This window comes from Phocoena phocoena, chromosome 20, assembly GCF_963924675.1.
Source record: "Phocoena phocoena chromosome 20, mPhoPho1.1, whole genome shotgun sequence".
Lineage (NCBI taxonomy): Eukaryota > Metazoa > Chordata > Mammalia > Artiodactyla > Phocoenidae > Phocoena > Phocoena phocoena.
The window spans coordinates 9,666,534-9,687,375 of record NC_089238.1 but is presented as its reverse complement, the minus strand read 5'-3'; the positions used below and the strand labels follow the sequence as shown (position 1 = coordinate 9,687,375).

The following is a 20,842-nucleotide window of genomic DNA, read 5'->3' as shown; positions in this document are numbered from 1 at the left end:
CCTTTATGGGACAATAGGAGGGTCCCCGCCCCCGCCAGGGGGCGCCCTGGGACGGAGGTCACTCCTCTGCTTAGGCAGGTCTGACGCCCCGGTTAATGACATGTTGGGGATCGCGCAGCAGCACAGGGGAGGTTGGAGATCTGTCCTACTCCCCTCCTGCCACCTTGGCCCCGGCCCCAGAGCCAGAAAGTGGGGGGAATGGCGGGACACAGCCTCCAGAGGGACCCTGGGTGTTTGTTCTGCTTCATTTCAGGAACCCGGGTTCCACTATCCCCACCCCACCCCTAATTCTGCTCGGAGACCTAAAGGCTCGGTCGAGAAGGCAGCTGAAGGGTGGTAGGGATGGCCGCCCATTCCAGAGCCCCAGCAGTCCGAGTCTCCCATTTCTCCCCAAGAGATCTAATACCCCAGTTCTACTCAAGGACTCAGGCTTCCGAAAGCCCCCATTTCGAGGGACTGAAACGTCCCGACGTTTCCGAACGTCTCCGAACGTCTCCCCGGGACCAAGGTGTCTGAGCCCTCCATTCCAAGAACTCAGGCATCCGAGCCCCTTTTCCTTCTGCCCAGTAAATCTGGCATCCAAGTTCTAGCTTTTAACGTTCTTGGGAGTCCCCCAGCTCTGCCCTGGGACCTGGCGTCCGAGTCTCCTCCCGACCCTCCCAGGGACGCCAGTGTCGGGCTCCACCGGGGCCGCTGAACCCCCGGTGGGGGGGTGTAACTCACGGATCCGGGGCAGATCTTGGCACCAGGGGTCCTCCTCCGGCTCCGGCTCCGGCTGCGGGGAGCGGAGGACGGGGCGGGGCAGGCGCCGGGAACAGGTTAGACGACGTGACTCGGACCGGAGGGAGGCGGGTCCCGGAGGGGAGGGGGAGCCGGGGTCGCCTCGAGCACCTTGGGACTTGTAGTCCCGGAGGGGCAGGCCGTAGATGGGTACGTTCCCATTTGGATTGACCCAAAATCCATTTCACAGACAGGAAGGTCGAAAGGCCAAGGGTGACCTGGCTACGTAAATCGCAAATAGAATCCAGACTCTTACCTCGCTGTGGCTGCAGGAGATGAACTCCTGAGTCCCTGCCCCACTCCTCCAGGCTCAGTTTCCCCCTTCTTGAAAGATTTGGACGCCACCAAAGAGGTAGAAGGTTATAGAGTCTGGGGGAGACTCACAAATCCCGCCCCCAAGACGAGAAGAGGGCCTCGCTAAAATCAGTATCCCCTCGGGTCTCTGAGCCTCAATCTCTCCGTCGGTAAGAAGGGTGGTTGGGATGTTACAGAATTTCCCACCAACGGCTCCCAAAGTTGGAGGCTGGGACTACGATTCCCAGCAGCTTCCACGACCGACGTCGGGCGCCACCCAACCTCGCGTCCTCTGGGAATTGTAGTCCCGGAGCCCGCAGGGGCAGGGCCCGGGTGTCTCGCCCACGCGCGGGAACTGTCTGGCGATCCCGGGAGGAGGCAACACGTCCTCTTCCCCTGACCCTCCTCCTCTCTGAGCAGCCGCTGCCTCGCTGAGAAGGTGGGCGCCCCAGTTCTAAAGTAGGATCCGAAATCTCGGCAGAGGGGGCGGAAATCAGCGCTGACACACCGGTCAGGAATGCAGTCGGATCACCCAGTCTAGCCACCGTCTCGCGGCTCCGCCCGTCGCCCTACGCTGTGCAGACCCTGTGTGAAGGGGCGTGGGCGTGTCCCCCAAATCTGCGTTCACGTGCCGCTGCTTACACGCGCCCCAGGGCAGGGAAGGGGCGCTAGTCAGGACGTCTACTCTCTCTCCCCTCCTCAAGGCCTTTGGAAATGTCCCCCCACGCACGAGACTAAATCCTCGAGGGCATCTACCCGTCTTTTGGGCCACAGCTCCGCCCCTTAGTCGCACCGCCCCACGCGTGTCCAGCTCGGGAGTCCAGAGGCTCCGCCCTGGGATCCACAGGCTCCTCCCCCTATATTTCCCGCTCCCCTGGAGCCCAGAGCCCCGCCCCTGGCTGATAGTTAACGCCCTCGGGAGGAATTACCCCCATTCCTCCATTTTCCCACCTCTCTCACTCAAGTTCTGAATTTCTGAGGCATCTGGGCCTCCCTAGAAGGGATTGTAACACTGAAAGCACAGTCCTGCCGACCTAGACTCTTACCTGCCTCTCTAAGAATTCCAGTCCAATCGATCTTCCTGTCTCTTTAAGAGTAGGCCCTGTGAATGTGGCTGCCCCTTTAAGGCAACGTTGGAGCAAATCATGTCTGAGACTGTGGGGATACCCTCCGGGACCTGGTGAGGCTCTAACTCCCGCCAAACAGGCGAGTCGGCTGCTTTTGGGAGCAGACTTTGGGTAAAAGATGGCTTTCTCGGTAGTCTGCTGTGCACAAGTGGAAATTTCCCCCACTTGTGCTCACAGAGAGAGGGGGCTCCGAGCGACACCTCCCGCGCCCTGGTGCCACATGGACGCTCCCAGATGAGACCCCACCCCTTTGGTTCCACGTGGTCGGCGGCGGGGCCTGAGTGGCTCTGGCTGCTAGGTCTGAGGCATGGGTCCCGGGATGGCGGGGACCCCGTCCGGCGGTGAGTTGCTTCATGGCGGGCCGACAGGGTGCAGAGAGTTGTCTGGCGGGAGGAGAAAAAGGGGTACCCTGGAGCGTTCGGACGGAAAAAGGGACATCCTCGGAGGCAGGATCAGCGGAGAGTGTATCCCCCGGGGGATGGCGGGCAGGGGGCGGCGGGGAATTAGAATAGAGAGAAGATATTTTGGTGGGGGGCGGGAACAGCAGTGGAGAGAACAAGGGTTGGGTCGGCGGATATAGGTGCGCCTCTGGTGGACAGACGGGAGAGAGGAAAGTCGCGGTTAGAGGACTGGGACCCTCAGGAAGTTGGGACCAATGGACCAATAGGCGCCCTGGAGGATTGGACCAGCAATTACGTGTCAGCAGACTCCCGTTTACCCTTCTGCAGGTGCTGCTCGGTTTTCTTGTCCCCCCAACTTTACTGCGACACCCCCAGCCTCAGAGCACACTCGTTTCTCTTTGGAGGCGTTGACCGGCCCAGATACAGAACTGTGGCTTATCCAGGCCCCTGTAGACTTCGCCCCAGACTGGTGAGTGGTCCCATGCCACTTAGCAGGAATACTCCTCACCCCAGTGGCTGAACCTGGGGGGAATTTAGAGGGGCTTTCCTGGGGAACCCAGAAATGCTGCTTCTCAGCAGCTGCCCCGTCTCACCAAAAGAATCTGACCAAGTTTCTGCCCTCCCCCTTTCTCCCTTCAGCCTCAATGGGCGACTCGTGCCTCTCTCTGGCTCCCGTATCTTGAAGGGCAAGTTGGCAGGCAAGCGGCACCGCTACCGGGTCCTCAGCAGCAGTGGCCCTCAGGCTGGAGGAGGAGCAACCCTGCTGGCCCCGTCAGCAGAGGCAGGAGGGGGACTCACCTCTGCCCCGGCGCTACAGGGCAGCCTGAGGATCTTTGAGGGTCCCCAGGAATCCCTAACAGGGACCCTGCTGCAGCCCATTCCAGCAAATCCCCCACCACAGATCCCCCCTGGCCTGAAGCCTCGGTTCTGCGCCTTTGGAGGCAGCCCACCAGTCACGGGGCCTGGGTCAGTCTTGGCGTTGAAGTCACTGGCTTCCGGGAAGAGGAAAAAGAAGAGGCATGTGTCAGAGGCCTCAGTTCCTCAGGAGGCAGTGAATGAGCCTGGGGCCCTGGAGGTGGACACAGCTTTGGGGTCCTCAGAGGTGGATGTGGGGAAGAAGAAAAAAAAGCAGCAGCTGAAAGACCTGGAGGTGACCGAGCCACTGGCAACAGAGCCTGCTGCTGAGATGCTGGAGCCTCTGGGAGCACTGTCCCCAGCCACCACCAAGAAGAGGAAAAAGAAGCCCAAAGAGGTAGAAATGGTCAAGCCAGAAATGGGGGTGCTGGAGTCAGAAGAAAAGACAGTGGAGCTGGAACTCATGGTCAAAAGTGAGCCTCTGGAAGAGATAGTCCTATCCCCCAGCAAGAAGAGGAAGAAGCAGACGGGGACAGAAGGGATGGAGCTGGTGGAGGGGACGATAGTTGAGCCTCAGCTGCAGGTGAAGACGGAGCCACAGGAGGAAGCCATCCCACTGCCGTCCTCAAAGAAGAAGAAAAAAGAAAAGCGGTACAAAGTGATGAGGGAGCCAGGGACTGAGGTTATAGAGCCAGAGATGAAAGCTCTGGAGCTCCCAGGGGAGATGACAGAGCCTGAGCTGCCACATGAAGTGGAGCCACAGGCTGAGGCAGTTCTGGCATCCCCCAAAAAGAGAAGGAAGAAAGGAAAACGACAGAATGCAATGACGGAGCCAGGGACAGAGGTGGTGGAGCCACAGGAAGAGGTGATGGAGCCCGAGCCTCAGGCAGCTCTAGCATCCACCAAGAAAAAGAAGAAGAAAGAAAGAGGGCACAAAGCGACAGAGCCAGGGACTGAGATGATTAACCCACAAGGTGAGATGATGGAGCCTGAGCTGCCACGTGAGGGGCAGTCTGAGGCTGGGGCCGATCCGGCATCTACCAAGAAGAAGAAAAAGCGGGGCCAGGAAAGCTGGGTGCCAGAGACAGCATCCCAGGAGGAGATGCCAGAGCCGCTGCTGAATCCCGAGTCTGGGGAGGTGGCTCCCACGGGACAGGAGAGGAAGAGGAAGAAGAAGCCGCAGCAGGATCCCGTGTAAGTCTCCGCCAGCGAAACTGATGACTGCAACTCAGACAAGCTGAAAGTGGCCACCTGGGCCATCAGAAGGCGAGAGCAGAGAAGACCCCCACTCTCACTAACCACACCAGCACACCAGCCTGAGCCTGGACCAGGAAAAGTGCTTTATTGTTACACCAAGGGCCTCCTTGGCAGCAGAGGTCATCGGGGCACTTTCAAGAAGGGCTCGTGTAAGACATCAAACAACCTTCGAGCCTGGACGGGAGGGAGAAAGAAAAGGAAGCGGTCATTAAATGAGCCATTTGTTTCATACATCAGAGTGGGCTTTTGGTTCTTTTCCTCCTAGCTTGGAGGGGACTCGGGGGGCTAGGAGAGAAGTAGCCTGATCTGGATTCTATCCCAGACTGGCTGTGTGAGGTTGGGCTGGTCCACACCCTCTCTGGGCCTCAGTTTTCCCCATCTGTAGGAGAGGCACTGTGGGCCTTCCGAAACCTCAGAACTTTGGGGTCTGAGGCCCCATTTATTTGGGGCTCCCTCCTGCCCCCAACCCCTCAAGCCCATTCCCAGGGCTCTTACCTTCTGGGGCCCCAGGCCTGGGCACAAGGCCAGATCTTCCCGCGATGCAGCTATGAGCTGTTCCAGAGACTGAGGAAGGTAGGAGCGAACGATCAGGGGAGGTGAACACAAAACTCTCCCCTGCCCCAGCTGATGAGGGGTGTAAAATATTCCTGGAAGGAACTGATATCCTGCAGGAGGGCAGGGGAGGCAGGAAGGATGGGGGAGAGGACAGGGAGGTAGAAGGGACGCAGGGGGCTTCCTCAAAAAGCAAAGGGGGTAGAAATGCCAGTCGGCACAAGGGAATTGTTCGTTACCCCAAAAGTAGTCAGGAGGGTCTGACTGTCCGTTTTGTTGACTGACTTCACGGTGGTCAGACATTCAGTCACCTGGAAGGGAAGGAGGGGGCAGAGGTGGATTGGAAGAAAGAAGAACAAGACTGAGTCTGTGAGGGCGGCACTGGGTCACTGCTGTATCCCCAGACTGCCCTGCATGCGGGAGGAGCTCAGTAAATGCTTTGGGGGCATGTTTTTTGATTATGTGTTCTGATGATTAAAAGGTCATCTCAGGGACTTCCCAGGTGGCACAGAGGTTAAGAATCCACCTGCCAAGGCAGGGGACATGGGTTCGAGCCCTGGTCTGGGAAGATCTCACATGCCACGGAGCAACCAAGCCCATGCACCACAACTACTGAGCCTGTGCTCTAGAGCCTGCAAGCCACAACTACTGAAGCCTGCTCACCTAGAGCCCATGCTCTGCAATAAGAGAAGCCACTGCAATGAGAAGCCCACGCACCACAACGAAGAGTAGCCGCCGCTCGCCGCAACTAGAGAAAGCCCGTGCGTAGCAACAAAGACCCAACACAGCCAAAACTAAATAATAATTAATTTAAAAAAAAAAAGTCATCTCAGAGTGATCCCCAACTAGCTGAGAGGGTGTTGGTCATGTGATTCGAAGATAAACGCCATTTATCTTGAGTTGGTTCTGCCCTGGGCACAGACCACAGGCTCTGAAGTTGGACCCGAGTTCAAAACCAGGCCCCGCTGCTTACTCCCTGTGACACCCTGGGCAAGGGAACTGACCTCTCTGGGCCTCCGTTTGCAGGCAAATGGGGGTCCTCATAGTACCCACCTCAGGGGTGGCTGTGGACATCCTCCATTACTCTATCATTGGAGCCCAGATTCAACAGTTCGTTCAACAAATACTCCCTGAGCACTCACTGAGTGTACAGTGGTGCTGGGGACACAGCAGGGATCGAGACAGCCCCAGCCCTGCCCTCCTGGGGCTCCCAGTCCAGTTCGGGAGACAAATCAGTTCCAGACACGGTGACCCAGACAGGGCTGGGACTGAGGGAGCCCAGCGGGGGGGCCCTTGACCTGGGCTGGGTATCCGGGAGGACTTCCTGGAGAAGGAAGCATTAGAGCTGAGATGGGGGAAAGATGGGATTAGGGATCTAATCAAGGCAGAGGGAACAGGCACAGAGAAGCGACAGAATGCGGGGGCAGGGGGCAGATGGGGCTGCCGGGTCAAATAGGCAAGGCCTTGGAGAGCATGATGAGGGCACTGGGGAGCCACGGGAGGGTTTTGAGCAGGAAAGGGCAGGATCAGGTTTGTGCTTAGGAAGACCCCTCTCGCTGCTGTTTGGGCAGGAGAAGGGACTGGAAGCTGAGGGTGGGGTCGGGGAGGGAGAGGTATGACTCGAGATCAGAACTGCAGTTCATACCCCCAAGGAGGAGCTAGGGGGAGGCCCAGGCAGGGAGGTGAGGTGGCCTCACCCGGGAGACGAAGTCCTGCTCCAGCTTTTCCATCAGGAGGTCCGCCGGCTTCTGCTCGTAAGCCTTGTATGTCTCCAGGTACCGCCCGGCCTCCTCAGGGCTGGGGTGAGAGACATTCGGGTCAGGGGAAGGAGGGGTCATGTTTTAGATTAATTTCATTTGCTGGCTCCAAGAATTCCAAACTCTTATGTATAGAGGAATGAATGTTCTCAACCTCCCCCAAAATGTCCCCTGGCGGTAACCCTTGCTTGGAGCATCTTAACACATCTTTTCTGACTAAGGGCCAGAGGATGGGAGCCTGACCAGTTAGGTTCAGGCCCCGCTTCCCACCTGAGTTACCCTGGGCCAATGGTTTTCATCTCTCTGGGCCTCGGTTTCCTCATCTGTAAAGTGGGGGACAATTGACAATTAAGCGAGTCCACGCTAAGTGCCACACCTGGCGCTTAGAAGTCTATTTAAGAAATGTTAGCTCTTCTGGGAGGGAGGTCGGTGCACAGAGTTTGGCCAGGTTCGAGAGAGAGAAAAACCAAAAGTACCATTTCTTTTCCCAACCACAGGAAGACAACCTCATGAAGCAGTCAGCTCCCACTACCAAGAAAAATGGAGCTTTGAAGGTCTTTCATGTAGCACACCTTCAAAAGGAAAAAGCTCCGGACCCTGACTGCTGAATCTTTTACCACAACTAACCCAACTTCACAATCGCCATTCATTTTCCCATTAGGCACTGGGGTGTTTTTGACACGTAATTAACTGTTTCAAAGGTAGTTGAAACAACTAAATCATTAAAAGGGACTGTCTGTGTGTGGAATAAAGGAACAGGGAAAAGCTGGTCTTTTTTCTCTTTGGAACTCGAGGATATTGAGTTGAGTGGAAATAAAGTATTTGTCTTGAGGCATTTCCTTAGCCTTCAAAGTCTAGCTCGTAAGCAATGTTTGTTGATTAAACGTTGATTTATATTTTTGAAAGAAGCACTCAGTTTTCTAATTCTGTGTTTTTTCCATGGGCTTTGTTGCTTTCCTCTCGCTGTAGCGGGGATTATTACTGTTATTGTTATTAATCATTTGTTCAGGACACACAAGTTAGCGCGCTGTATCCGCTTCCTTGCTTTCACTTTTGCTCCACAGTACAACCAGGACGTCCTTCCACATCCACAGACGGAGGTCAATCTCATTTACTTAATGGGTCCAAAACATTCCCTAGTTTGGATGTAAAGACATGGGAAATATACCCTGTGTGGGGTCCCAGCTGCATTCCAGGCACTGTCCAAAGCCCTTTATGTTCAGAAGCTCTCCTGAGAGATCCTATAAGGCAGTTATTTTCAATCCATTACGCGGAGGGGGAAACAGACCAGCATTGCCCAAGATCACACGGCGAGGAGGAGAGACAGCTCCTTCAGTGGGTCTGTCTCACCTGGCTGGGCTCTCTATACTCCACTGAGCTACTTCCCACAGCAAAAAGAGCAATTTTTATACTTGCTTTTGTTTTAATATACAATTAATACATAAATACATTTTTCCAAATAGTCAAACAGTGTAGAGGTAACACACCCCCAGGGAGGGCACAGAATTACAAATACATTTACCCTTTGGCCTAAATACCCATTCCTGGGGTTCAGGGCAGTAGTGGGAGTGTTGCTGGTACCAGCAAAAGCTTGGAGATCCACCCAAGTGGATTTCCACCAAGTGTCCACCATTAGAGGGCTACAGAGCTGGTCCATCTACACGGTAGAATATTATATAGCTGAAAATGAAAATACTATATAGCTGAAATAGCAAATGAATTACCAAGGTATGAAAAGACATAGAGGAACCTTAAAAGCCTATTGCTAGGACTTCTCTGGTGGCACAGTGGTTAAGAATCCGCCCGCCAGGGCTTCCCTGGTGGCACAGTGGTTGAGTCCGCCTGCCGACACAGGGGACGTGGGTTCATACCCCGGTCCAGGAAGATCCCACATGCCGCGGAGCGGCTGGGCCCGTGAGCCATGGCCGCTGAGCCTGCACGTCCAGAGCCTGTGCTCTGCAACGGGAGAGGCCACAACAGTGAGAGCCCCGCGTACCGCAAAAAAAAAAAAGAAAGAAAAAAAAAAGAATCCGCCTGCTAATGTAGGGGACACGGGTTCGAGCCCTGGTCCGGGAAGATCCCACATGCCACAGAGCAACTGAGCCCGTGTGCCAGACTACTGAGCCTGCGCTCTAGAGCCCACGAGCCACAACTACTGAAGCCCGTGCTCCGCAACGAGAAGCCACCGCAATGAGAAGCGCACGCACCGCAACAAAGAGTAGCCCCCGCTCGCTGCAACTAGAGCAAGCCCGCGCGCAGCAACGATCCAACGAAGGCAAAAAGGCACAGAGCTCTGAACCCTTGTAAATTCCTAAGTGATAAGAACGCCAGGAACATCTTTTGTTCCTCTGAGGTGACTCTGGATGGCTCCTGGATGGGGGCTGGTAGCCAGAAAGTCCAAGCCAGGATTAGAAGCTTGGAATTTTCAGCCCCACCCCCGAACCTCCAGAGGGGAAAGGGGCTGGAAATGGAGTTAATAAGTGACCATGCCTACGTGAGAAGCCTCCATAAAATCCCAACACTAGTACCGGGGTTTGGGGAGCTTCCAGGCTGGCGAACACATCCACACCGGGAGAATGACACACCCCAGCTCCACAGGGGCTCAGGCCCCTCCCCAGACCTTGCCCTATGTACCTCTTCATCCATGTCCTTTATCATATCCTTTAAGGAACTGGTAAGCAGAAGTAAGTGTTTCCCTGAGCTCTGTGAGCTGCGCTAGCAAAATAATCAAACCTGAGGAAGGGGTCATTGGAGGTCCTGACCTATAGCCGGCTGGTCAGAGCACAGGGGATTCCCTGGGCTTGCGACTGGCACCTGCAGTGTGTGTGATGGGGCAACGCTGCGAGCCCTTAACCTGTGGGATCTGACGGTATCTCCAGGTAGACAGTGTCAGAACTGAGCTAAGCTGTAGGACACCCAGTTGGCAGAGAACTGCTTGGTGTGGGGAAAATCCTCCACATATTTGGTGGCCAGCAGTGAAGGGCTTTGTGTGAGGAGTAAAGGAGACCCACAGGATGAAGAACTGGGTTTTCCAAACACACGAGGAGAACTGTGGATTCTTCTATTTCAGCTACATACTGTATGATTCCAACTATATGACATCCTAGAAAAGGCAAAGCTACAGACAGTAAAAAGGTCAGAGGTTGCCAGGGGTTGGGGAAAGAAAGGGATGAAAAGGGGGAGCACGGAGGACCTTTCAGGGCAGTGAAATTATTCTGTAAAACAGTAACTATGGACACATCACACCCATAGCATGTAAACACAAAGAGAGAACCCTAATGTAAACTGTGGACTTTAGTTAATAATAACGGTATCTCAATATTAGTTCATCAGTTGTAACAAATGTACCACACTAATTAATACAAGATATAAATAATTGCACAAACTGTGTGCAGGGGGAGAGGGGGTATGTGGGAACTCTCTGTACTTTCCAATTTTTCTATAAACTTAAAATTTCTCTAAAAAAAAGTCTATTAGTTTTTTTATGTGGACACTATATTAGAATACTACACAGCTATAAAAAATAATGAGGCTGCTCTCTACACCGATATAGAAAAGACCCAGATAATGACATGACCACACAAGGCACAGAACAGTATATTACTAGGCTTACTTCTGTCTGAGAAAGAAAATTAACATGTTTTCACACGTGTTTGCGTTTTATAGAAACGTTGGAAGGAAATAAAGAAACCAACAATAATGGTGACCTGTAAGGGTGAGGGGAGTAGAATGGGAGAGAAGGGGCAGAAGAGAGAGACTTTTAAGGACATATACTACCATTTATATATATATTGTATACACATATACAGTATCTGAAAGCAATATAAAAATGGCATATATATATATATATATATATATATAAAATATATGTAGTTCAAAACTCAGAAGTGATTATATATCTTAGTATATATACTTATATGATATAGGTATATATTATATATACTTATAAAATATATAACTTATATAAATGTATTATACTTATATATTACTTATGTATATACTCATATATACTTATATACACTTATGATATTTATATACTTACATTTTATAATACTTATATATACTTATATAATATATATACAGTATATATATAATCACCTCTGATTTTTTAACTAGATGAATATGCTACCTATTCTTTAACAAAAGAAACTAACCATTTCATATTCAGAAGAAAAGAGAAGGGCAGAGGATAGAAGTCTCCCGCCCCTCAGGACCTCCCCTTGTGCCATTCCCAAGGTTCAACGCTGTTCCCAGCTTGGACCCCTTGGAGCCCCTTCAGTTTGTTCACATCTGTATCTGTTCATAAACACGGCTCGCTTTCCTTCCTTTTACACATAAATTAAACTATCATCCTGTTTGGTCCTGCAGCTTACTGCACGGATGGTGCCAGGAAGGCCCATGCCACTGTGGATCTGCACACCCAGGGAGGGATGATCGAAGGGGAGACATTCCGAGTGGGGGAATTTCTGCGTTGAAGAGTGTGTCTATTTCCTGTTTTAATAGCCAGTGAAGTCTCCTGCCGACCAAACATGCAGGTGCCCCTTTCATATTATCCATCTGACGTTTTCACCAAATTAATAGGTGAAAAATAACACCTCATTCTTTGAAAATTTACTTTTCCTGATAAGCTGTGTGGCTGATAGTTTTTTCATGTGTTCTTCGCAACCTGCGTTAGACTTTTAAAAATCGGGCTATTTTTTTCTTACTGAATTGTAAGAGGCTCTTTATATATATATATATATATATATATATATATATATATATATATACACACACACATATATATGTATATATACATGTAAATATGTAATAAATGTTTAAATACACTCCTATGAATATAAATATTTATATATATTTGAACTGTATAAATATAAAATTTATATATACGTATATAAATTAGGGATCATAAGTCTTTGTTTTATATATATATAACAAGTATTTTCTCTTAGTTTGTCACTTGTCTTTTAACTTTGTTTACAGTATCTCTTACCATCTGGAAGTTTAAAATTTTTAATTTACTCAAATTGGGTAACCTTTTCCTTTATGGTGTCTAGGTTTTGGGTCTTGTTTTGGAAGACTTTCCCTACCACAGGATCATAATAAATATATATATATTTTATAAGATTTCTTTGAATACTTTTACTGTAGTTTTGCTTTTTGTGTCTATAATTATCAAGATTTTGTTCTGATTGTGGTGTGAGGAAGGGATGTCTTCTTTTCCCTATTGGAGAGCCAATCAAAATAGTCTTTAGAAACCTAGACTTGAAATTAATTATTCAGCCAGATTTTATGTCTAACTCATAAGTGCCTAGTATGGTCCTGGGATTTGATGTATGTCACCTGCTTTTGTGCCTACAACCCTATTTAAGACCCTACTTTACAGATAAAGAAATTGAAGCCCAGAGAGGCAGTGCCTGGACCAGACTCACACAGAGTTCATGGGAGGAAGAAGGGCTGGGAAGATTTGGGGGCAGAAGGGGCAATAACTCTCAGGATAGAGCCTGACCTGGGAGGGGAGCCTCCATCTCACCTCCAGGCAAGGATCAGGGTGCAGTCGGCCAGGATGCACATCTTAGCCAGTTCCTTGAGGGCCTGCTGAGGATCTTTCTGAGTAGAGAAGAAAATTAGAATGAGGGATCTGGGAGAAAGCAAAGAATTATAGTCTTGGAAGCAGAGCAGCTTAGGGTGCCAAGAGCCTTTCACTCAACTGACACTCCCTAATCTCCAACTGGGTGCCCAGCCTGTGCAGGACCCAGCAGTGACCGGGACAGCCCTGGTTGTGCCTTCCTGGGACTCACAGTGTGATGAGGGGGACAGACAGTCCCCAGTCAGTGATGACTCAAGAGTGGCCAGCGCTGGGGTGGGAGAGCCAGAGGAGTGTCTGTCCTACCTGGGGGATTAGGGAGAGCTTCCTAGAGGAGGGGATATCTGAGCTGGGACCTGAAGGAGGATGAGGAGTGAGGGCAACAGAGAGCAGAAAAGGGAATTCCAGGCATAGGGAACAGCATGTGCAAAGAAGGGAGGGGAAAGGCTTGAGGAAATACAATTCACCACTATGGGATGGAGGCTGTGAAATGAAAGGGTGATCACGTGGAAGCTTAGAGATGAACCAGGAGAGTTGGGCAGGGATCGGGTGACACTGGGCCTCACGGGCCATGGAGGGCACTAGGGGATAACGGAGGGGTTGGGACATCAGATCTGTGTGCCAGAAGACCCCTCTGACTACTGCAGGGTCGAAGCTGGAGGCCACAGGACAAGAAAAGAGGCTGGGGCAGGGACCCAGGCAAGAGGGGAAAGGGCCTGGATCAGGGCCCGGCTGTGAGGTTAGAATGAAACAGGTTCAAGAAGTATTGAAGTGGCAGAGGCCAGGGCCTGGTTGAAGGGGGAGTGGGGAAGGAGGAGACGGGTAATCTGACCCTCCACCTCCTGGCCAACACAGCTGTCCATCTCAGATGTGAGAAATTCCCCACTGGGGTTCCAACTTGCATTTCTCCTCAGAAGAGACTCAACAGTCTACCAGGCAACCAGGAGGCCCAAGGCTCCCCATTTCACAGATGGGGGCAGTGAGGCCCATGGAGGAGTGACCCCTGCTTACCACATCCACCTGGACGAGCAGGACCCGCAGGGCGAAGTTCTTCCCCAGGCTCTGCAGCCGCCCATGGATGTAGTCTGGGTGGAGGCTGTGGTAACGGAGGCTGGGGGGTGGGAGAGGGAGGGTTGGTAGGTCTCCAGCTAAGAGACCCCAGAAGCCCTTCTCCCCTCTTGCTGGAAGGCAGAGGGCTTGGGGAGCACAGGCAGATCTGAGGCTCAGAGAGGTTAAGTGACTTGCCCAAGGTTACCCTTCAAGAAAGGGGCATGAGGGGACTGGCAGTGAGGGATGCCTGGCTCTGACTCCCTGGAAGGGTGGACCCCCAGATTCTAAACCTAGGAAGAGAAGGACTTTAGGTTTCAGGTAGAGACCAGGAAACCCTAGAGAGTGTATACCGGGGTCAGGGGGTGGTGCTGCACAGCTGGTCTTGGGAAGCAGGGCCCATCCCCGGGACTGCCTGCTTTGACCACAGAGTGCGCTGGCACGGACGGGGTGGGGTGGCTTTGCCACCCAGGAACAAAGGGACATGTCTGCTATAGCAGCTCTCATACACTGCAGGGAGGACAGGAACTTAGAAGTTTCACTTCCCCTGTCTGGAGAGGGGCCCCCAGGAGTGGAGGGAAACTTATTTAACTGTGGCGACAGTTACAGAAATCCTGGCTCCAGTCCTGGTGTCCAGGACATGAGTCCCCCTCCTCCCGCAGCCCCAGAGTCCAGGCGACCGGCCCCTCCTCCCTCAGACCCAGGATCCAGACCCCCGGCCCCTCCCCCCTCAGACCCAGGATCCAGGCCCCCGGCCCCTCCCCCCTCAGACCCAGGATCCAGGCCCCCGGCCCCTCCCCCCTCAGACCCAGGATCCAGACCCCTGGCCCCTCCCCCCTCAGACCCAGGATCCAGGCCCCCGGCCCCTCCCCCCTCAGACCCAGGATCCAGACCCCTGGCCCCTCCCCACTCAGACCCAGGATCCAGGCCCCCGGGGCCCTCCTCCCTCAGACCCAGGATCCAGACCCCCGGCCCCTCCTCCCTCAGACCCAGGATCCAGACCCCCGGCCCCTCCCCCCTCAGACCCAGGATCCAGACCCCTGGCCCCTCCCCACTCAGACCCAGGATCCAGGCCCCCGGGGCCCTCCTCCCTCAGACCCAGGATCCAGACTCCCGGCCCCTCCTCCCTCAGCCCCAAGATCCAGGCCCCCGGGGCCCTCCTCCCTCAGACCCAGGATCCAGGCCCCCGTCCCTCCTCCCTCAGACCCAGAGTCCGGGGCCCAGCTCTTGCTTCCGACACCTCTAAGCCAAGATCTCTGCCTCCCACACAGGGTCACACCTAGGCCCGGGCCGAGCCCAGAGGTCTCCCATACGATGGCTGAGAACACCCAGAGCACAGACCTCGCAGGCCATCTTGAGGGCGGGTGGCCCCCAGAGCTCACCTGAGGAAGAGGGCACAGGTGCTCTGGCCCAGCACGTAGTCGGGAAGCACATCGCCAAACTCCCAGGGCACATTGCGCACGAACCTCAGCACGGGGTTGCCTCTCTGGGGGGAGGGGGAACGGAAGCCGTTAGCAGAGTGACCCGGAAGCCATTAGCAGAGTGACCCTGGGCCCACCGCCACCCCAGGGCCCCTCCCCCCACCTCCTGCTTTGCACCCGGGGCTTCTCCAGCTCTGCCCTCCTCCTCTCCCCAGACTCCTCCTCCTCCGCAGCCTGGAATGTTCTTGGTACTGGGGCTCTGCCCTAGGCCCCTCCTCCCTGGCCCTAGGCCTTAACTAAAGGGTCCCTGGGTCTCTCTCCAGCTCAGCCCTGTCCCCAGCCCCAGCTCGTATGTCCTTGGTCCACTGGACACCTGTCCCCAGGGATCTACCTCACTGCACTCGGCACTGGCCTCCACACCTGCTCCCCCTCCCAGCCCCAACTCAGGGCCGGCCCCACCATCCAGAGACCCAGGCCTTGTCCTACAAGCTTCCCTCTCCCCCTCATCCACCAGGTGGGACATCTACCTTCTAAGCATCCCCCATGAATTCCTCCCCCTCCACTGCCATGGCCTCCACCCCACCTCCTCCTGATCTCCTGCCCCAGTGGTATCCCCTCCTGGCCACCCTCCAAACAGGAGCCAGACGGCTCTTCCTAAAGCACAAAGCTGCCCCTCTCCAGCTCTAAGCCCTGCCATGGCTTCCCAGTGCCCTCAGGAGGAAGCTCCTCACCGTGGCCTGTGACCCTCCACAGGGTCAGAGCCCCGAAAGCCTGGTATCTGCCCAGCAGACTCCTCTCTCTAAACACCCCTCACAGACTTTCCTGGTGGCACGGTGGTTAAGAATCCGCCTACCAATACAGGGGACACGCGCTGGATCCCTGGTCCAGGAAGGTCCCACAAGCCGCGGTGCAACTAAGCCCGCGAGCCACAACTACTGAGCCCATGTGCCACAACTGCTGAAGCCCACGCGCCTAGAGCCCGTGCTCTGCAACAAGAGATGTCACTGCAATGAGAAGCCCGCGCACTGTGACGAAGAGGAGCCCCCGCTCGCCGCAACTAGAAAAAGCCCACGCGCAGCAATGAAGACCCAACGCAGCCAAAAGAAATAAGTAAACCCCCGCCTCATGCTCTACCCTGTAGCCCAAGACCAAAATACTTTGAGCAGGTCAAGCTCTGATCTATTCAGGTATCTGAGTGCCTACTGTGTGTCTAAGTGCTGGGGATACAGCCGTGACCAAGAGGACATAGATCCCTGCCCTCGTGGGGGACACAGACATTAAACAAAAGCATCTCAGGGACGAACATGTAATTACCAAGTGAGGTGGAATTCAGCTCTAATAAGGGTGTGGTATCTGCTCTCGGGGTGGACTGTGGAGTGGTCAGAGCAGCTGGGGTGGGAAGGGTCTGCAGGGGTCCCAAGTCCCACAGGCTCTGGGCCATCTGAACCTGAGCCACTGGGAGCCATGGAAGGGCCTTGGGCAAGGGAGGGGCGGGATCCAATTTTATTTATTTTTTTTAATTGAAGCACAGTTGATTTACAATGTCATGTTAATTTCTGCTGTACAGCAAAGTGATTCAGTTATACATATATATACATTTTAAAATATTCTTTTCCATCACGGTTTATCACAGAATATTGCATATAATTTTCTGTGCTATACAGTAGGACCTTGTTGTTTATCCCGATTTTAATTTTTTTTTTTTTTTTGCGGTACGTGGGCCTCTCACTGTTGTGGCCTCTCCCGTTGCGGAGCACAGGCTCCAGACGCGCAGGCCCAGCGGCCATGACTCACGGGCCCAGCCGCTCCGCGGCATGTGGGATCTTCCCGGACCGGGGCACGAACCCGTGTCCCCTGCATCGGCAGGCGGACTCTCTACCACTGCGCCACCAGGGAAGCCCCCCAATTTTAATTTTTAAAGAAGTATTTTGTCCACTTCACACCCATTAGAATGACTGAAATCCAAAAGACAGACAATGACAAGTGGTGACGATATGGTGAGAATGGAACCTTCATCCACTGCTGGTGGGAATGTAAAATGATGCAGCCTTTTAGAAGACAGTTGGGGGTACCTGAGAAAGTTGAACATACAGTTACCATACGACCCAGCAAATCCACTCCTAGATAAATACCCAAGAGAACTGGAAACATATGTTAACAGCAGTACACAAATGTCCACAGCAGCATTTTCATAATAATTGAGAAATATGAACAACCCGAACGCCCATCAATGGATGAATGGACAAACAGAAAGTGGCATATCCATGCAATGGAATACTATTTAGCAACGAAAAGGAATGAAGTACTAATTCATGCTACAACATGGATGAACCTTGAGAGCATTATGCTAAGTGAAAAAAACTAGTCATCATTTGCTAGACATTTGGGTTGTTTCCACTTGGCTCCTGTGAATAACGCTGTCGTGAACATGTGTGTACTAGACTTTGTGGGGACGTAAGACAGTGGTCCCTCAGTATCCACAGAGGATTGGTCCCAGGACCCCCTGGATATCAAAATCCACAGATGAGGTAGTACCGTTGGCCCTCCGTGTCTGCAGGTTTTGTATCCACGGTTGCAGAAGGTTGACCGTATTTTCATTTCTCTTGCATATATACCTAGAGGTGGAACTGCAAGGTCATATGATAACTCTATGTTTAAATGTCTGAGGAACTACCAGGCGGTTTTCCAAAGTGGCTGCAACATTTTACATTCCCACCAGCAGTGTATGAGGGCTCCAACTCCTCCAACACTCTCCCCACCCTTGTTATTGTCTATCCTTTTGATTCTAGGGTATGACGTGGTATCTCATTGTGGTTTTGGTTTGCATTTCCCTGATGGCTAAAAATTTTGAGCATATTTCATGTTCTTGAGTCCCACTATTATCTCTGTACACTGCTGCTCTCTCCTTCTAGAATGCCAGCCCCGTCGATGGCAGAGACTTTATCTGCAATCTCCAGAGCTTAGAAGTGTACCAGGTAACCTCTGAAGACATTTATGGATTGTAAGTGGGTGAACCCCCATTTTAAAGGCTCAGAGGGGTTAAGTCACCCAAGATGATGCCCAAGATGACACAGCTACTGTGTGGCAGAGTGGGATTCAAACTTGGGCCTGTGTTCAACTGTTTTTGAATAAATGGACAAACCTGGGAAGAGGAAAGGTAGCTTCGTAAACACCATCATGCCCCCAACCGTAAGAGTTGGGGTGCTATGGACTGAATGTCTGTGTCTCCCCAAAATTCATAGGTTGAAATACTACCCCCCCAATGTGATGATATTAGGAGGTGAAGGGAGGTGATCAGGTCATGAAGGTGCAGCCCTCATGAATGGGACTAGCACTCTTATAAAAGAGACCCCAGAGAGCTCCCTCACCCTTTCCTACGCTGTGAGGACACAGTGAGAAGATGGCTGTCCATGAACCAGGAAGCGGGTCCTCACTAGACACCGAATCTGCCAGCGCCTTGATCTTGGACTTCTCAGCCTCCAGAACTGTGAGAAATAAATGTTCGGTGTTCAGACCACCCGTCTATGGTATTTTTGTTACGGAAGCCTGAACAGACTAAGACATGGGGCATATTCAACCCACACACGCTAGTTGAATGGATGAATGGTGCTGCTGAGAGCATAATGGCTAGAACTCAGAACTCCTTCCTTGTCCACTAGAAAGCCCTCCCTATAACCACGTTTCCCACCAGAAACCCCAAAGCCCCACTTCTCCAGCCCCCTCCTCACCTGCCGGGGGCTCACAACGATGCTGTTGGATTTTGCTCCTGGTTTGGGGGCCTGGTTGGGGGTCTCTCCTGCCAGGGGTTCTGGCCCTATGGGGCGTGTGGCTCCAGACCCTCCTGGAGGTCCTGAGATGGCGTACTCGGCGTAGGTCTGAGGAGCCGGCTGGGGTGAGGTCTCCACAGTGGGCAGGCTCCGTGTGGATTTGAATAAGGGCTTGGCCTGTGGGGAGAGGTGTGAGAGGGCATACAAAATCTGAACCTAGCCACCTCTCCCCACCTCCTCGGCCTCTACCCTGGTCCCGACCACCATCTTCTCTCCCTTGGGCCACTGCAGTCACCTCCTCACCAGTTACCTGCCTCTGCCCTTACCTCCCACAGTCTGCTCCCCACACTGAGTCATATCATGTTCCTCTTCTGCTCAGAGCCCTTAGGTGGTTCCTACTCAGAGTAAAAGCCAAAGCTGTCACTTCAGTCCTCAAGCCTCGTAAAGATCTGCCCCTGCCCCCTTGCCTCAAGGACCTCACCTTCTACGTCTTCCACCTGGCTTTCTCTACTCCAACCCCACTGGCCTTCCTGCTGCCCTAAAACTTATCAGATTCTCTCTGACCTCAGGGCCTTTGCACTGGCTGTTCCCTTCCCCCCTGATGTCGCATAGCTCGCTCACTCACTTCTTTCACATTTTGGCAAAGGCATCATCTCCTCCAAGAGGTCCTCCCTTGACTGTTCTGTCTAAGGTAGCTCTTCTCCCCCATCACACCCTCTATCCTTAGCCTACTTTCTTTTTCTTCCTAGCACATAGGTGGCAGCCACTACTTATCACCAGGCAATTGTGTTCCTGTAGGATTGAGATCTCTGTGTTGCCAGATCCTTTATTTACCAAAAGATGTCCAAAGTGCAGATTTCTTTAAAATTGCCAAACCTTCCAATTCTCAACTATCAGCAATAAATTCATTCCTTCAGAACCAGGGTTCTGGCCACGTAAAACGTATCTCAGGACTACTTCCTGGCTGCCAGTTTGCAGCCGCTGCCTTAGCCCTCCTGACCATGACATTTTACTTTTTACAGGAAACTGATACTTGCAGAAGGCAAAGGACTGTCTTCTCAAAGTGACCCAGGCCCCAACATTTCCTAACCCACACTGTGGTCCCACAGGCCCCTTCCTGTCCCCCTTCCTCCCAACCACACCCCAAGCCTCCCAGCAGTCCCCCCATCTCCTAGTCCTACCCCGGGAGGAGGGACCTCATCCTCGTCCACTGGAATGAGGAATTTCTTCCTTGTGGGTGGGCCAGCGGGCTTCTCCACTCTCTCTTCGTCCATCGCAAGGTCCTTCTGGGGCCTGAAAATAAAGCCGTGGTGTCGGGCGCGAGCGAAGCATCGACATTCCCCAGAAGGAACCCCCAGACACAGCCGTACCCCCAAAAAAATTCCAGGGGCTCCATCGCGTCCAGGTCCAGACACCCAGGGCCCCAGGTTCTATAAGGCCCCGCCCCATCGAGCCTCCACCTGCGGCTCGCCCCGCCCCTTACCGGGACACACTTTCCTTTCGCCACACCCTTCAGGGTCCCACCTTTCTATTCTCCCCGCCCTCACTGTTCCCCGCCTTCCGTTTGCCAGGCCAGACCACTGTCCCCAAACCTCCGTCCACCCCGCCCCCAAGGCTCGCACCAGGATACCTTTCCCTCGCTCCACCTTCTCAAACTCTCAGACATTGTACGATTCATTGGCTTCTGCATCTGCCAATCGCCACGGCGGTCTCAACCCCACGCCCCTCTCAACCCAGCCCCGCGGTCTCAGCGTCCCGAGAACTCACCTCCTCGCCCCCGGGCCGCGAAGGAAAGACAGGAGAGAGACCGAGGCATCCCACCGCCGGCGCGGCCAGCGTAGCCCCAGGCTCGTCGCACTTCCGGCCTCTCTAGCCCTCCAGCCCGCTCCTGACGTTCCCCAAAGGCGTAGAGCATCGAGAGAGGCGGTTCCTCGCGCAGCTCTCTATGGTTCTGGAGGACTGCGGAGGTTTGGGTTTAGAGAGAGCTGTCCGCCTCTGGC

The 20,842-nt window shown here is 53.2% G+C and overlaps 2 protein-coding genes across 2 annotated transcripts; one reads left to right on the top strand and one right to left on the bottom strand.

Annotated features, from left to right (window-relative positions):
• The first annotated feature begins 2,470 nt into the window (after nt 1–2,470).
• POLR1G (RNA polymerase I subunit G) lies at nt 2,471–4,945 on the top strand. Its single transcript, XM_065898663.1, has 3 exons — nt 2,471–2,542; nt 2,930–3,071; nt 3,242–4,945. The coding sequence occupies exons 1-3, from the start codon at nt 2,509–2,511 to the stop codon at nt 4,653–4,655; spliced, it is 1,590 nt and encodes a 529-aa protein (XP_065754735.1). The 5' UTR covers nt 2,471–2,508; the 3' UTR covers nt 4,656–4,945.
• Nucleotides 4,779–20,633, bottom strand: ERCC1 (ERCC excision repair 1, endonuclease non-catalytic subunit). The gene is made up of 10 exons (XM_065898664.1): nt 20,610–20,633; nt 20,024–20,135; nt 18,804–19,019; nt 15,037–15,140; nt 13,619–13,718; nt 12,554–12,630; nt 6,964–7,063; nt 5,506–5,577; nt 5,210–5,278; nt 4,779–4,888 (listed from the first exon to the last, which is right to left on the bottom strand). Exons 2-10 carry the CDS (start codon nt 20,114–20,116, stop codon nt 4,835–4,837), a joined length of 885 nt encoding a protein of 294 aa, XP_065754736.1. The 5' UTR covers nt 20,117–20,135; nt 20,610–20,633; the 3' UTR covers nt 4,779–4,834.
• Nucleotides 20,634–20,842: the final 209 nt, after the last annotated feature.

Bases quoted from the DNA above. Each gene is read 5' to 3' on its own strand.
- POLR1G (XM_065898663.1), top strand. From the start codon at position 2,509: ATGGGTCCCGGGATGGCGGGGACCCCGTCCGGCG. The intron at 2,543-2,929 runs GTGAGTTGCTTC...ACCCTTCTGCAG, and splicing joins GGCGGGGACCCCGTCCGGCG to GTGCTGCTCGGTTTTCTTGT. The intron at 3,072-3,241 runs GTGAGTGGTCCC...TTCTCCCTTCAG, and splicing joins GTAGACTTCGCCCCAGACTG to CCTCAATGGGCGACTCGTGC.
- ERCC1 (XM_065898664.1), bottom strand. From the start codon at position 20,116: ATGGACGAAGAGAGAGTGGAGAAGCCCGCTGGCCCACCCACAAGGAAG. The intron at 13,719-15,036 runs GTGAGCTCTGGG...CCCACCCCCCAG, and splicing joins ACCTGTGCCCTCTTCCTCAG to CCTCCGTTACCACAGCCTCC. The intron at 12,631-13,618 runs GTAAGCAGGGGT...TTCTCTACTCAG, and splicing joins TGCTCGTCCAGGTGGATGTG to AAAGATCCTCAGCAGGCCCT.